This window comes from Oncorhynchus mykiss, chromosome 17 (genome assembly GCF_057628025.1).
Source record: "Oncorhynchus mykiss isolate SJ-2025 chromosome 17, ASM5762802v1, whole genome shotgun sequence".
Taxonomy (NCBI): Eukaryota; Metazoa; Chordata; class Actinopteri; order Salmoniformes; family Salmonidae; genus Oncorhynchus; species Oncorhynchus mykiss.
The window spans coordinates 64,471,285-64,488,768 of NC_143038.1; the positions used below are offsets into that span (position 1 = coordinate 64,471,285).

Consider the following 17,484-nt stretch of genomic DNA (forward strand, 5'->3'; position numbering starts at 1 on the left):
AGTATGCTATAGGCCCATTTTATTCTAATTGAAAACCGATTAGACAGCATTAAAATATGAAGAGTTTACAGTATGCTATAGGCCCATTTTATTCTAATTGAAAACCGATTAGACAGCATTAAAATATGAAGAGTTTACAGTATGCTATAGGCCCATTTTATTCTAATTGAAAACCGATTAGACAGCATTAAAATATGAAGAGTTTACAGTATGCTATAGGCCCATTTTATTCTAATTGAAAACCGATTAGACAGCATTAAAATATGAAGAGTTTACAGTATGCTATAGGCCCATTTTATTCTAATTGAAAACCGATTAGACAGCATTAAAATATGAAGAGTTTACAGTATGCTATAGGCCCATTTTATTCTAATTGAAAACCGATTAGACAGCATTAAAATATGAAGAGTTTACAGTATGCTATAGGCCCATTTTATTCTAATTGAAATACATTTCATGTTCAGTAAATTGAGTTCTATTTCGCTACTGTGTAATTTGTCATGATGTGTGCAATGACGTGCCAAATCGGTGATGTCTTGCATTGTGGTTGGGTAAGCTTTAGAATAAGCTGCCTCAATATTTGCAGCCATATTGGTGGTAATATATCCATCGTCAGTATTGTAAAATAATTCTAAGGTTAAGGTAAGATTTGAATTGAGAAAGCTGATCCGAGAGAAGCGCTGTCTTTTTTTCCCCCCCCGATCCTAGTATCAACACATGCTCCAACAACGCACTTAGCAACAGTTCTCTCCCTGAGCTTTTGGGAAAAGCAAGTTACATCTTCGGCCGTTGTAGGAAAGATGCATGGTTAAAACCTTTGCAAGCCTAAGTTCCATCGGAAAACTGGGACCAAGTCTGTTTCACTGTCTGTGTGTTCTGTGGTTGGATTGGATCGAGTTGTGTATCCTGTGTTAGTGGGAAAGTGAGCATTGTTGAAATCAAAACCCAACCCTCAAGTAAGTCCCACTTACAAACCTCTGTTTTGGACGAGACTGACTTTATTACCAAAATTATCCTATTTGCACTGTAGTCATTTTGACTTTTTGGGGGGGGTGGAAACCGCAATAAATGTTTCTGACTAATATTAATGCCTCAGGCCGTTCTATCAGATATGTTGTTTATTGCTTTCAGTTGCATTAATGCTTTTTAGACTGTTTAATCTTTCATTGCCACTTGCAGGAATGCATGACCAACGGAAATGCTTTCTGTGTTTTTTCTCTCTCTCCCCTCTCCCCTCTCCTCTTTCCGCTCTCTCTCTCTTTCTCTCTCTTCTCTCTTTCTCTCTTTTCTCTTTCTCTCTCTTTTCTCTCTTTTCTCTCTCTTTTCTCTCTTCTCTCTCTCTCTTTTCTCTCTCTCTCTCTCTTCTCTCTCTCTCTGTTGAGTTTGGGCATAGTGAGTTCAGTGCCGCTCCAAGTGCTTGATGGGAATGCCACACACCATTTACTACCACAGGGTTGGAGAATGTGGAGACACTGAGGGCTCATGGTCTAGCCATACTCTATTGCAGACACTTTGTCCACAGAAGACTCAAGCTACAAAACAGAACACAGCAAGGCTCTGAAATAGGTGCTTAGATGTCCCACTATAATAAGCTTTGACGAGTCTTGGTAGGATTTGTTAAAGGCTAAATGTGATACAATGTAACCATACGATTTATCAAAATGCAATTGCAGTGTTTTAATCAGTAAATAATTGACCAGTGCAAACCTGGCCACTACATTTGTATTTCCTTTGGTCACAATACTTACAGTGCCTTGCGAAAGTATTCGGCCCCCTTGAACTTTGCGACCTTTTGCCACATTTCAGGCTTCAAACATAAAGATATAAAACTGTATTTTTTTGTGAAGAATCAACAACAAGTGGGACACAATCATGAAGTGGAACGACATGTATTGGATATTTCAAACTTTTTTAACAAATCAAAAACTGAACAATTGGGCGTGCAAAATTATTCAGCCCCTTTACTTTCAGTGCAGCAAACTCTCTCCAGAAGTTCAGTGAGGATCTCTGAATGATCCAATGTTGACCTAAATGACTAATGATGATAAATACAATCCACCTGTGTGTAATCAAGTCTCCGTATAAATGCACCTGCACTGTGATAGTCTCAGAGGTCCGTTAAAAGCGCAGAGAGCATCATGAAGAACAAGGAACACACCAGGCAGGTCCGAGATACTGTTGTGAAGAAGTTTAAAGCCGGATTTGGATACAAAAAGATTTCCCAAGCTTTAAACATCCCAAGGAGCACTGTGCAAGCGATAATATTGAAATGGAAGGAGTATCAGACCACTGCAAATCTACCAAGACCTGGCCGTCCCTCAACTTTCAGCTCATACAAGGAGAAGACTGATCAGAGATGCAGCCAAGACGCCCATGATCACTCTGGATGAACTGTCGTATATTGCACAAATCTGGCCTTTATGGAAGAGTGGCAAGAAGAAAGCCATTTCTTAAAGATATCCATAAAAAGTGTTGTTTAAAGTTTGCCACAAGCCACCTGGGAGACACACCAAACATGTGGAAGAAGGTGCTCTGGTCAGATGAAACCAATATTGAACTTTTTGGCAACAATGCAAAATGTTATGTTTGGCGTAAAAGCAACACAGCTCATCACCCTGAACACACCATCCCCACTGTCAAACATGGTGGTGGCAGCATCATGGTTTGGGCCTGCTTTTCTTCAGCAGGGACAGGGAAGATGGTTAAAATTGATGTGAAGATGGATGGAGCCAAATACAGGACCATTCTGGAAGAAAACCTGATGGAGTCTGCAAAAGACCTGAGACTGGGACGGAGATTTGTCTTCCAACAAGACACTGATCCAAAACATAAAGCAAAATCTACAATGGAATGGTTCAAAAATAAACATATCCAGGTGTTAGAATGGCCAAGTCAAAGTCCAGACCTGAATCCAATCAAGAATCTGTGGAAAGAACTGAAAACTGCTGTTCACAAATGCTCTCCATCCAACCTCACTGAGCTCGAGCTGTTTTGCATGTAGGAATGGGAAAACATTTCAGTCTCTCGATGTGCAAAACTGATAGAGACATACCCCAAGCGACTTACAGCTGTAATCGCAGTAAAAGGTGGCGCTACAAAGTATTAACTTAAGGGGGCTGAATAATTTTGCACACCCAATTTTTCAGTTTTTGATTTGTTAAAAAAGCTTGAAATATCCAATAAATGTCGTTCCACTTCATGATTGTGTCCCACTTGGTCTTGGTCTTTGTGGTTGAATCTGTGTTTGAAATGCACTTCTCGACTAAGGGACCTTACAGATTGTGTGGAGTAGAAGGGAAGGTAGTCATTTAAAAATAATGTTAAACACTATTATTGCATACAGTGAGTCCATACAACTTATGTTACTTGTTCAGCACATTTTTACTCCTGAACTTATTTAGACATGCCATAATAAAGGGGTTGAATACTTATTTACTCAAGACATATCAGCTTTTCATTTTTAATTAATTTGTACGTTTTGAAAAACATTGTTCCGTGTTGACATTAATGAGTATTGTGTTTAGTTCGTGACAAAACAAATCTGTAATACCTGTTTAAATTCCGTCTGTAACAAAACAAGATGTGGATAAAGGGGTGTGAATACTTTCTTAGGGCAAAAAAAGAAGCTTCAAATGAAAACCGATTAGACAGCATTAAAATATGAAGAGTTTACAGTATGCTATAGGCCCATTTTATTCTAATTGAAAACCGATTAGACAGCATTAAAATATGAAGAGTTTACAGTATGCTATAGGCCCATTTTATTCTAATTGAAAACCGATTAGACAGCATTAAAATATGAAGAGTTTACAGTATGCTATAGGCCCATTTTATTCTAATTGAAAACCGATTAGACAGCATTAAAATATGAAGAGTTTACAGTATGCTATAGGCCCATTTTATTCTAAATGAAAACCGATTAGACAGCATTAAAATATGAAGAGTTTACAGTAGGCTATAGGCCCATTTTATTCTAATTGAAAACCGATTAGACAGCATTAATATATGAAGAGTTTACAGTATGCTATAGGCCCATTTTATTCTAATTGAAAACCGATTAGACAGCATTAAAATATGAAGAGTTTACAGTATGCTATAGGCCCATTTTATTCTAATTGAAAACCGATTAGACAGCATTAAAATATGAAGAGTTTACAGTATGCTATAGGCCCATTTTATTCTAATTGAAAACCGATTAGACAGCATTAAAATATGAAGAGTTTACAGTATGCTATAGGCCCATTTTATTCTAATTGAAAACCGATTAGACAGCATTAAAATATGAAGAGTTTACAGTATGCTATAGGCCCATTTTATTCTAATTGAAAACCGATTAGACAGCATTAAAATATGAAGAGTTTACAGTAGGCTATAGGCCCATTTTATTCTAATTGAAAACCGATTAGACAGCATTAAAATATGAAGAGTTTACAGTAGGCTATAGGCCCATTTTATTCTAATTGAAAACCGATTAGACAGCATTAAAATATGAAGAGTTTACAGTATGCTATAGGCCCATTTTATTCTAATTGAAAACCGATTAGACAGCATTAATATATGAAGAGTTTACAGTAGGCTATAGGCCCATTTTATTCTAATTGAAAACCGATTAGACAGCATTAAAATATGAAGAGTTTACAGTAGGCTATAGGCCCATTTTATTCTAATTGAAAACCGATTAGACAGCATTAAAATATGAAGAGTTTACAGTATGCTATAGGCCCATTTTATTCTAATTGAAAACCGATTAGACAGCATTAAAATATGAAGAGTTTACAGTATGCTATAGGCCCATTTTATTCTAATTGAAAACCGATTAGACAGCATTAAAATATGAAGAGTTTACAGTATGCTATAGGCCCATTTTATTCTAATTGAAAACCGATTAGACAGCATTAAAATATGAAGAGTTTACAGTAGGCTATAGGCCCATTTTATTCTAATTGAAAACCGATTAGACAGCATTAAAATATGAAGAGTTTACAGTATGCTATAGGCCCATTTTATTCTAATTGAAAACCGATTAGACAGCATTAAAATATGAAGAGTTTACAGTATGCTATAGGCCCATTTTATTCTAATTGAAAACCGATTAGACAGCATTAAAATATGAAGAGTTTACAGTAGGCTATAGGCCCATTTTATTCTAATTGAAAACCGATTAGACAGCATTAAAATATGAAGAGTTTACAGTATGCTATAGGCCCATTTTATTCTAATTGAAAACCGATTAGACAGCATTAAAATATGAAGAGTTTACAGTATGCTATAGGCCCATTTTATTCTAATTGAAAACCGATTAGACAGCATTAAAATATGAAGAGTTTACAGTATGCTATAGGCCCATTTTATTCTAATTGAAAACCGATTAGACAGCATTAAAATATGAAGAGTTTACAGTATGCTATAGGCCCATTTTATTCTAATTGAAAACCGATTAGACAGCATTAAAATATGAAGAGTTTACAGTATGCTATAGGCCCATTTTATTCTAATTGAAAACCGATTAGACAGCATTAAAATATGAAGAGTTTACAGTATGCTATAGGCCCATTTTATTCTAATTGAAAACCGATTAGACAGCATTAAAATATGAAGAGTTTACAGTATGCTATAGGCCCATTTTATTCTAATTGAAATACATTTCATGTTCAGTAAATTGAGTTCTATTTCGCTACTGTGTAATTTGTCATGATGTGTGCAATGACGTGCCAAATCGGTGATGTCTTGCATTGTGGTTGGGTAAGCTTTAGAATAAGCTGCCTCAATATTTGCAGCCATATTGGTGGTAATATATCCATCGTCAGTATTGTAAAATAATTCTAAGGTTAAGGTAAGATTTGAATTGAGAAAGCTGATCCGAGAGAAGCGCTGTCTTTTTTTCCCCCCCCGATCCTAGTATCAACACATGCTCCAACAACGCACTTAGCAACAGTTCTCTCCCTGAGCTTTTGGGAAAAGCAAGTTACATCTTCGGCCGTTGTAGGAAAGATGCATGGTTAAAACCTTTGCAAGCCTAAGTTCCATCGGAAAACTGGGACCAAGTCTGTTTCACTGTCTGTGTGTTCTGTGGTTGGATTGGATCGAGTTGTGTATCCTGTGTTAGTGGGAAAGTGAGCATTGTTGAAATCAAAACCCAACCCTCAAGTAAGTCCCACTTACAAACCTCTGTTTTGGACGAGACTGACTTTATTACCAAAATTATCCTATTTGCACTGTAGTCATTTTGACTTTTTGGGGGGGGTGGAAACCGCAATAAATGTTTCTGACTAATATTAATGCCTCAGGCCGTTCTATCAGATATGTTGTTTATTGCTTTCAGTTGCATTAATGCTTTTTAGACTGTTTAATCTTTCATTGCCACTTGCAGGAATGCATGACCAACGGAAATGCTTTCTGTGTTTTTTCTCTCTCTCCCCTCTCCCCTCTCCTCTTTCCGCTCTCTCTCTCTTTCTCTCTCTTCTCTCTTTCTCTCTTTTCTCTTTCTCTCTCTTTTCTCTCTTTTCTCTCTCTTTTCTCTCTTCTCTCTCTCTCTTTTCTCTCTCTCTCTCTCTTCTCTCTCTCTCTGTTGAGTTTGGGCATAGTGAGTTCAGTGCCGCTCCAAGTGCTTGATGGGAATGCCACACACCATTTACTACCACAGGGTTGGAGAATGTGGAGACACTGAGGGCTCATGGTCTAGCCATACTCTATTGCAGACACTTTGTCCACAGAAGACTCAAGCTACAAAACAGAACACAGCAAGGCTCTGAAATAGGTGCTTAGATGTCCCACTATAATAAGCTTTGACGAGTCTTGGTAGGATTTGTTAAAGGCTAAATGTGATACAATGTAACCATACGATTTATCAAAATGCAATTGCAGTGTTTTAATCAGTAAATAATTGACCAGTGCAAACCTGGCCACTACATTTGTATTTCCTTTGGTCACAATACTTACAGTGCCTTGCGAAAGTATTCGGCCCCCTTGAACTTTGCGACCTTTTGCCACATTTCAGGCTTCAAACATAAAGATATAAAACTGTATTTTTTTGTGAAGAATCAACAACAAGTGGGACACAATCATGAAGTGGAACGACATGTATTGGATATTTCAAACTTTTTTAACAAATCAAAAACTGAACAATTGGGCGTGCAAAATTATTCAGCCCCTTTACTTTCAGTGCAGCAAACTCTCTCCAGAAGTTCAGTGAGGATCTCTGAATGATCCAATGTTGACCTAAATGACTAATGATGATAAATACAATCCACCTGTGTGTAATCAAGTCTCCGTATAAATGCACCTGCACTGTGATAGTCTCAGAGGTCCGTTAAAAGCGCAGAGAGCATCATGAAGAACAAGGAACACACCAGGCAGGTCCGAGATACTGTTGTGAAGAAGTTTAAAGCCGGATTTGGATACAAAAAGATTTCCCAAGCTTTAAACATCCCAAGGAGCACTGTGCAAGCGATAATATTGAAATGGAAGGAGTATCAGACCACTGCAAATCTACCAAGACCTGGCCGTCCCTCAACTTTCAGCTCATACAAGGAGAAGACTGATCAGAGATGCAGCCAAGACGCCCATGATCACTCTGGATGAACTGTCGTATATTGCACAAATCTGGCCTTTATGGAAGAGTGGCAAGAAGAAAGCCATTTCTTAAAGATATCCATAAAAAGTGTTGTTTAAAGTTTGCCACAAGCCACCTGGGAGACACACCAAACATGTGGAAGAAGGTGCTCTGGTCAGATGAAACCAATATTGAACTTTTTGGCAACAATGCAAAATGTTATGTTTGGCGTAAAAGCAACACAGCTCATCACCCTGAACACACCATCCCCACTGTCAAACATGGTGGTGGCAGCATCATGGTTTGGGCCTGCTTTTCTTCAGCAGGGACAGGGAAGATGGTTAAAATTGATGTGAAGATGGATGGAGCCAAATACAGGACCATTCTGGAAGAAAACCTGATGGAGTCTGCAAAAGACCTGAGACTGGGACGGAGATTTGTCTTCCAACAAGACACTGATCCAAAACATAAAGCAAAATCTACAATGGAATGGTTCAAAAATAAACATATCCAGGTGTTAGAATGGCCAAGTCAAAGTCCAGACCTGAATCCAATCAAGAATCTGTGGAAAGAACTGAAAACTGCTGTTCACAAATGCTCTCCATCCAACCTCACTGAGCTCGAGCTGTTTTGCATGTAGGAATGGGAAAACATTTCAGTCTCTCGATGTGCAAAACTGATAGAGACATACCCCAAGCGACTTACAGCTGTAATCGCAGTAAAAGGTGGCGCTACAAAGTATTAACTTAAGGGGGCTGAATAATTTTGCACACCCAATTTTTCAGTTTTTGATTTGTTAAAAAAGCTTGAAATATCCAATAAATGTCGTTCCACTTCATGATTGTGTCCCACTTGTTGTTGATTCTTCACAAACAAATACAGTTTTATATCTTTATGTTTGAAGCCTGAAATGTGGCAAAAGGTCGCAAAGTTCAAGGGGGCCGAATACTTTCGCAAGGCACTGTACTTATGCAAGAGATCTTGTGACTCCTGCTGTCTAAGCCCTCGTCTGTTCAGCTGGAGCAGTAGGCTCATGCCTGACTTGTGATTTCTCCATGTGTACGTCTCGGTGTGGCTCTTGGACACGGGCAGCTTAAAGTGCCTGTCTCTGCTGCTGACTGGGGACATTCTACAGCTACATTCCTCCCCCTCTGGCATTTGCTAGCCTGGAAATGCGTACCTTAGGTTCCACTCGGACTAGGGAAACCGTCGCTCAACAGCCCAGTCTGAGGGTTTGTTTGGATTTGAAACTTCAACGCTACCTCTATAGGGCAAGTCCAAACATCTGCTTCCTGTCGTCTGGCCTACAGCCCTGTGAGAGAGGGCACTTTATACCACCCTGAGTAGGGTGAAGTTGCCCCCAAACGCTGTTCTTGCATTCCTGCAACAACTGCTCCTCTAATGCTTAAAGTTAGGATCTGGGAAGGAAAAACTGAACCTCGACCTATGCTTATATATAGCAACTTCTACGCAGAGCTGCTCTTTCTAGTAGAGGTGTGAAGGTTTAAACGAAATTGGGATTCTTAGTGTTAAGAAAAACCCCTAACCAATTATAATTATTTTTTTACGTAGATGCAGAAAGTAAACAGTGGGTCAGTTTCCAAAACAACTAAGAGCATTAAAGCGCGAGGCTCAACTTCTCCACTGTTTTGGTGCCCTGGCTACCAGGCTGTGAACAGCATGAATCGAACCCGTGCACATGCGCAGATACTGTGTGTGTCTGTGTGACAGCCAAGTGTTGCATCTCCCTCATCTCAGTATCCTAGACTGTTCATTGATGACAGCCCCAGCTTTACTGAAGTTGCGAGACATTCCAAGCCAAGGAATTGTGAGGTACAGCCTTTGATTGCTGATAGAACCGTGCACTAGGCCTTTTTGTCTGCCTGCCTAGTGGCCGAACTGCCTATACTGTTCCTCACTAGCTCGCTATGAAAGATGCAAGTGTTTAGTTGCCGTACTTCAAAGAACATAATCAGTCTCCTCCATTCCAAAAATATTGAATATTAGGAGTCATCTTGACACACAAATGGGAGTCGACGTGCAAGGAGTCGAGGAATCCATTATTTTGGAGTTGACTCCACTACTACATCATCGTCATTAGCAGTTGGACAAATGTCAGAGAAAGGCAAGCGACAGCAGTGAAGTCCTGTATGGCAACACTTTGAGAAGTTAATTGAGAAGGAAATGCCGACTTTGCGAGGTGAAAACGAGGTACAGTAGTGGTAGTACAGGTGCCATGCTTAATCATCTGAAAGGGACGCACTGAGACCCAAACCGTTATTTCCATCCATCCATCCATCCTGCCATGGTATCATTCTATGGAGCAGCATTTCTATCCTGCGGGGTTGTCATAGTTTCCACTTTTACCTACCTCCCTAGACAGCCAGAACAAACTGTCAGGATGTGTCTGAAAGAGACTCTCTCTCTCGGTCTCTCTCACACACTCCCTCTCGGTCTCTCTCTCTCTCGGTCTCTCTCTCACACACTCACTCTCGGTCTCTCTCTCTCACACACTCCCTCTCGGTCTCACTCACTCTCTCACACACACACACACACACACACACACACACACACACACACACATCCATGTGTTTTTCATCTGGTCCCAGTGAAATGCTTCAGTAACATTTTAATGTTATCCCCTGTTCTCTTCTCTCTCTGTGTCTCTGTCTCATCCCTGTTCTCTCCTCTCCCAGGTGCCTATGATCCTGGTGGGTAATAAGTGTGACCTGGAGGATGAGCGGGTGGTGGGCAAGGAGCAGGGTCAGAACCTGGCCAGACAGTGGAACCACTGTGCCTTTTTAGAGTCCTCCGCAAAGTCAAAGATCAACGTCCTCGACGTGAGTACTAATAATCAAACTGCTGACCAATGATTCAAATAATGATGCTTATAGACTGGATTTATACGGCTAGTTTGGGCTTTTTAATGTGTCAAAGCACTAAACAATGGTATTGCCCTGCAGATCTTCTACGACTTGGTCAGACAGATAAATAGTAAAACGCCTGTGGAAAAGAAGAAAGCGAAAAAGAAATCAAACTGTGTCCTGCTCTAAATGTCCCCTCCACCCTGCAGCAGCTCTGAGCCAGGTGAGTAGGTAACTAATACGCTCCTCTAATACCCTGACTGGTACACCTCTAGCCTTGCTGCTCGGCCTCCGGCCTTAGTAGAAGGAGCACAAACCCCTTCTCAACTCACAATACGGACACACAATTTGGGATTTGTTTGATCAGTAGTTTATACAAGCTTTATTATTTGAATGGCTGCAAATACAACTCTGGCAGTAAATTGTCTTGTCATTGATGGAGTTGATATGGCCTGAGAGCATTCATGGGGAGTTGACTGCTCCCTGTCATTAGAACTGGAAGGAAACGGCTACATCTGCTGGTAGCCTGGTGTGACTGTGTCCACATGACTGTACATACTCATGTCCATAGTGCTCAGTCTTTATCCAGTCTGTAGGGTAGCCGTCAAAGCAGAAAGGTCTGGGACTATGCTACAGTAACTGTAGACTGTGTTTCATCTGTTGTTCAGTCCCACAGTGAGGGGTCCCAGCCAGTCCAGCAGCCCCCAGGCAGTGTCTGTCCCCTCTGTCCTCGGCCGGCCACGCCGCCAAGAGCACTGGACTGGCACTAACGGGATTACAGACCCACTGTTCAGACTACAGGAGCTGCCAGGCTGGGGTAGAACAGCAGAGCTGGGAGGGCGGTGTCAGGCCCGTAGCTCTCAGGCTGGTCTGAAAAAATAATAAAAATACAGTTATCCATACCTACTCGTAGGTGTTTAAGTCTGGTGGAATTGGATTGGAGTGAGCAATATGGTAATGTCTCTGATGGGCTTGGGAAACATCTGCCATATTTCCTGTTCCTCTCTGGTCCCTTCAGTTCTGAACGCTTAGGGCAGTTGTCTTCATGCCCCTCTACTCACTAACACCTAGCCCAGCTTCTTTACCAAGCTTGCCTTGCCTCCACGCCTAATGGACTATATAGCCTTGTTATTGTTATTTCCTTTTTTTATTTAGCACTTTTTTCTCACTTTTTAACTCTGCATTGTTGGGAAAGGGCAGGTAACTAAGCATTTCACTGTAAAGTCTACACCTGTTGTGTTCGGCGCATGTAAAACTAGATTTGAATGAAAAGCAGAAATATGCACTGCACCAACTGGCCAGGAGAGGGCAGCACTTCAAATCAAATGACATTTTATTGGTCACACACACACTTAGCTGATTTTATTGCTGGTGTAGTGAAATGCTTGTGTTCCTAGTTTCAACAGTACTGTAGTATCTAACAATACACACAAATATAAAAGTAAAATAATGGAATTAAGAAGTATATAAATATTAGGACGAGCAATGTCGGGAGTGGCATTGACAAATATAGTAGAATAGAATAAAGTATATACATATGAAATGAGTAAAGCAGTATGTAAACATTTATCATTGTGACTAGTGTTCCATTATTAAGGTGACCAGTGATTCCCATATCTATATAGGGCAGATAAATATCCCTTGCTAGGTGATATAGTATAGGACATTTCCTTGAATGAAATCGAAAGTTGTATGTTTTCCATTAATCCTCTCTCCACCTATAGAATGCTGTAATGAAGAACTGTTGCCCTGATTGGACCGTGCCAGCATTCTGACAGCCCCGCCTCCCCCATCAGCCATAAACGGTGACGACACAAACAGCCGCCTGCTGATTCGCTAGTATCAAGATATCAAGGCAGGACACAAGGAGAGAGAAGACTGGTGTCTATCTCACTCAGACTTCTCTGATCTGACATCAGTGAGCCTTGAAGGACAATCTTCATTTCCCACATGGTGAACCACCATAAACTCTCTGAAAGTCTCTGAAATGGAAATGTCAATGGTCTGGCCAACCGAGAGCCCCCTCCTCCTTTTTTGAGAGTTTAAAAACGATTACCTACGAAGGGAAAAAAAGACTTCAGTATTTTACATCTTTGCAATATATCGTATTTGAAGACATGGAAGTTGACTTTAGTTGTGTGATTATAAATATCTGCAGACAGTGTGATCACATCTGGTATTAAGTGCAGTAAGAACGTTCAAGTGGAAGTAACAACTTTTGTATAGCCATACACACATTTCCTCGTGCCAGTCATGTCAATGGTGGACCATATGTTTTTTGGTTTCTCTTAACTCCATGGACTTTCTCTTCTGCAAATATCTCTGTGACTTAATTTTATACTCCGTCACTGGGATTTCATAGTTCCCGTAATATATTCTAATGACATTTTTTGCATAATAATGCTTGAGAAAAGGTATTTTATAGAAGAAATATGGGGGGGGGGTTGATTTCTGTCTCTTGAAGCTGAAATATATACTAAACCAACTTTAATAATGCTTCTTGTGTTTTTGTCAAATGATGTTCCAGCTTTTATGGATTATTAAATTTAGTACATTATAATTATTTTGGTCATTGTATTTTGTGGATTTAACACATCTGACTTAATAATCATACAGTGTCATGTAAAACCAACTCTATGATAATCACGGGGTTAAATCAGATGTGTACAAACTAAGTGGAATGTTGTTCCACCTCCAACGATCAGCAAACAGTTGCACAGTGGCAGTTCAATGCAAAGCTTTATGGCTTAATCTCACTTAATTGCTCCCCCAATTTGCTTGGCAAATCCTGTCTGCAACAACCACCACTGTGGGTGTAAAAGGGCCTGTTATTGGCCTGTTAGCGCCTTCAGAAAAGTATTCACACCCTTGACTTTTTCCACATTTGTCACTGGGATTGTTTTTTGAAATGTTTACAAATGATTTAAAAATGAAAAGTTGAATTGTCTTGAGTCAATAAGTATTCAACCCATTTCTTATGGGAAGCCTAAACATTTGCTTAACAAGTCACATAAGTTGTATGGACACGCTGTGTGCAATAATACTGTTTAAAAGTACAATTTTTCAACTTCATATTCATCTTCAGCACCAGCCCAACATCATGTGAAAATGGCATGTTTCTATGTTTGTAGTAAAAAAGGAGGGAGAAGTGTTTCTTTCCAATGACATTGTTAAACAATTAGTAGGCAATGTCTACTCATAACTGGTTAAAATCATAAGATGCACACCGATGTCATTGGAAACAGCTTCCTCTTGTTTTTACTACAAAACATTGAAACACACCATTTTCACATACACTGCTCGTCGACCATCTCATTCCAAATTCATGAGTATTAAAATGGAGTTGGTTCCCACCCCTTTGCTGCTATAAGAGCCTCCACTCTTCTGGGAAGGCTTTCTACTCAGATGTTGGAACATTGCTGCAGGGACTTGCTTCCATCCAGCCACGAACATTAGTGTGGTCGGGCACTGATGTTGGGAGATCAGGCCTGGCTCGCAGTCAGTGTTCTAATTCATCCCAAAGGTGTTTGATGGGGTTGAGGTCAGGGCTCTGTGCAGGCAGTCAACTTCTTCCACACTTCTCGACAAACCATTTCTGTATGGACCTCGCTTTGTGCATGGTGGCGTTGTCATGCTGAATCAGGAAAGGCCTTCCCCAAACTGTTGCCATAAAGTAGGAAGCACAGAATCATCTAGAATGTCTGCTGTAGCGTTAAGATTTCCCTTCACTGGAACTAAGGGGCCAGGTCCGAACCATGAAAAACAGCCCCAGACCATTATTCCTCATCCACCAAACTTGACACTATGCATTGGGGCAGGTAGCTTTCTCCTAGGATCTGCCAAACCCAGATTTGTGTTGTGTAATATTTTTTGTTCAGTGTAGTTGAAACGTAGCTAATTAACAAAAATTCTAAAGTTGTCCGTGATGAGATTCAAACACACAACCTTCGGGTTGCTAGACAATCTTATTATATCCTATCCTAACCTATCCTCCTCAACCAAGCATCCGCCCTTTGTTTTTGCATTAAGTAACCTGCCTTATGTAACTGTACCAAACATCACATATCATACTAATTTTAGATTTACATATCAAATCATATTGTATTGGTCACATGTGCCAAATACAACAGGTATTACTTCGTCACCACCTTACCGTGAAATGCTTACAAGCACCTAACCAACGATGCAGTTCAAGAAATAGAGTTAAGAAAATATTTACTAAATAAACTAAAGTAAAAATGTAAAAGTAACACAATAACAATAACGAGGCTATATATATACAGGGGTACCGGTACCGAGTCAATGTGCAGGGGTACAGATTAGTCTAGGTAATTTGTGCTCGTAGGTAGGGGTAAAGTGACTACGCATAGATAATAAACAGTGAGTAGCAGCAGCGTAAAAACAAAGGAGGGAGGGTGTCAATGTAAATAGTCTGGGTGGCCATTTGATTAATTGTTCAGCAGTCTTATGGCTTGGGGGTATAAACTGTTAAGGAGCCTTTTGGTCCTAGACTTGGTGCTCCGGTACCGCTTGCTGTGCGGTAGCAGAGAGAACAGTCTATGACTTGGGTTACTGGAGTCTTTGACAATTTTTAGGGCCTTCCTCTGACACCGCCTATTATATACTGTAGGTCCTGGATGGCAGGAGCTTGGCCCCGGTGATGTACTGGGCCGTACACACTACCCTCTGTAGCGCCTTATGCCGAGCAGTTGCCATACCAGGCAGTGATGCAACTAGTCAGGATGCTCCCCATGGTGCAGCTGTATAACTATTTGAGGATCTGGGGACCTATTCCAAATCTTTTCAGTCTCCTGAGGGGGAAAAGGTTTTGTTGTGCCCTCTCCACGGCTGTCTTGGTGTGTTTGGACCATGATAGTTTGTTGATGTGGGCACCAAGGAACTTGAAACTCTTGAACTGCTCCACTACAGCCCCGTTGATGTTAATGGGGGCTTGTTCGGCCCTCCTTTTCCTGTAGGTCACAATTTACTATGTTATGTCTAGTCTATGAGACCAGGCTGCACTATAGCCTACTCAGGGTGGACTCTGTGCATCCTGATCTCACTCTGTGTCAAGATAGCCTAGGCCTACTGCTGAAATGCTCTGAATTACTTTAGGAACATGATAACGTTCTGAATTTATGAACGGCCTGTTTTGCAATTCACAAAAATGTAATTGCCGATCAAAGTAACTCAATCATTACTACTCCCACCCCGTAGCACGCGCTCCAGCAGGTATATTTCACTGGTCATCCCCAAAGCCAACTCCTCCTTTGGCCGCCTTTCCTTCCAGTTCTCTGCTGCCAATGACTGGAACAAATGGCAAAAAATCACTGAAGTTGGAGACTTATATCTCCCTCACTAACTTTAAGCGTCAGCTGTCAGAGCAGCTTACCGATCGCTGCAGCTGTACACAGCCCATCTGTAAATAGCCCATCCAACCAAAATAGCTACCTCATCCCCATATTTGTTTTTGTTTTTCTGCTCTTTTGCACACCAATATTTCTACTTGCACATCCTCATCTGCACATCTATCACTCCAGTGTAAATTGTAATTACTTTGTCACTATGGCCTATTTATTGCCTTACCTCCTTACTTCAATTGCACACACTGTATACAGATTTTTCTATTGTGTTATTGACTGTACGTTTGTTTATCCCATGTGTAACTCTGTGTTGTTTTTTGCTTTATCTTGGCCAGGTCGCAGCTGTAAATGAGAACTTGTTCTCAACTGGCCTACCTGCTTAAATAAAGGTGAAATAAAAATAATAAAAACTAAATCTCAGTTTCACATGTGAAATCTTTAGGTCAGTATAGTGGAAGAACCCTTGCATAGTGACCATATCTTGGTTTTAAATGCTTAAATAGGGCACTTCCAATTTTTGCGGTGTTTCACGGGACTCTCATGATAAAAATGAATTTTTCTCAGTAAATATTAATCCCAATTACTTAGTACCACTCTCTATATTTTCAAGCATAGTGGTGGCCGCATCATGTTCTGGGGAAGCCACCACAAAATGGAGCTAAGTACAAGCAAAATCTTTGAGCAAAACCTGGTTTGGTCTGCTTTCCACCAGACACTGGGAGATGAATTCCCCTTTCAGCAGGACAATAACCTACAACACAATGCCAAATCTACACTGGAGTTGCTTACCAAGAAGACAGTGAATGTTCCTGAGTGGCCGAGTTACACTTACGACTTAAATCTACTTCAGGCAAGACCTGAAAATGGTTGACTAGCAAAGATCAACAACAAATTTGACAGAGCTTGAAGAATTTTGAAAATAATAATGGGCAAATGTTGCCTAATCCAGGTGTGGAAAACTCTTAGATATTTACACAGAAAAACTCACAGCTGAAATCCATGTCGAAGGTGCTGCTACAAAGTATTGACTCAAGGGTGTGAATACTTATGTAAATTAGATATTTCTGTATTTCATTTTCAAATCATTTTTAAAACATGTCTAAAAACATGTTTTCACTTCGTCATTATGAGGTATTGTGTGTAGATGGGTGAAAAACATATATTTAATCCATTTTGAATTCAGGCTGTAACAAAATGTGGAATAAATCAAGGGGTAGGAATACTTTCTGAAGGAACTGTATGTCGCTTGTTTGTTTCAATTGCAAAGACATTGTAAACTTTGTATTTGTAGTCAACTTTGTTCTGAAGTTATCAGTGGTCATAGAGAAATGTATAAATCATGTGATTCTATGTTTAGCGGAGATCTTCTGTGTATAAAGTGACGCAGGAGGGCAAAAAAACATCTAACGACGCACTTCGCTGTTTGCATGACAATAAGTGCTAAATATAGTAGTTCCATCTATGGTTGTTAAAGCAATGCAACATAACACTGACAGTATGCTTACTGTTTAATGTATTATTTAATGTCTCTGGATGCAGCAGTATGAAACCGTCTTCCATCTTCATCCTTTGCTGTTCATAGAGAGATAAACACAAATATTTGTGTTTACTTGGATTTTGGAAGTATTAACAAAAAAACAAAATGGATCCAGCTCTTTTTGAAGTCAGAGTCTGCTTTTGAAATTGCTGTATCATCTAAACGTCT

General features: G+C 40.1%; 1 protein-coding gene across 4 annotated transcripts in view; it reads left to right on the forward strand.

The window, feature by feature from the left end:
* Nucleotides 1-12,976, forward strand: part of LOC110494688 (ras-related protein Rap-1A) — a 28,964-nt gene extending 15,988 nt beyond the window's left edge. For 2 of the 4 annotated variants that reach the window (XM_021569977.3, XM_090206305.1), the window contains exons 6-8: nt 10,249-10,392; nt 10,516-10,639; nt 12,141-12,976. In XM_021569977.3, the coding sequence (XP_021425652.3) occupies nt 10,249-10,392; nt 10,516-10,605 (234 nt within the window). In that variant the 3' untranslated portion in view covers nt 10,606-10,639; nt 12,141-12,976. Of the gene's footprint in view, nt 1-10,248; nt 10,393-10,515; nt 10,648-12,140 lie in introns of all 4 variants that reach the window. The other 2 variants (XM_090206306.1, XM_090206307.1) reach the window with 1 other exon arrangement.
* The last annotated feature ends 4,508 nt before the right edge of the window (nt 12,977-17,484 follow it).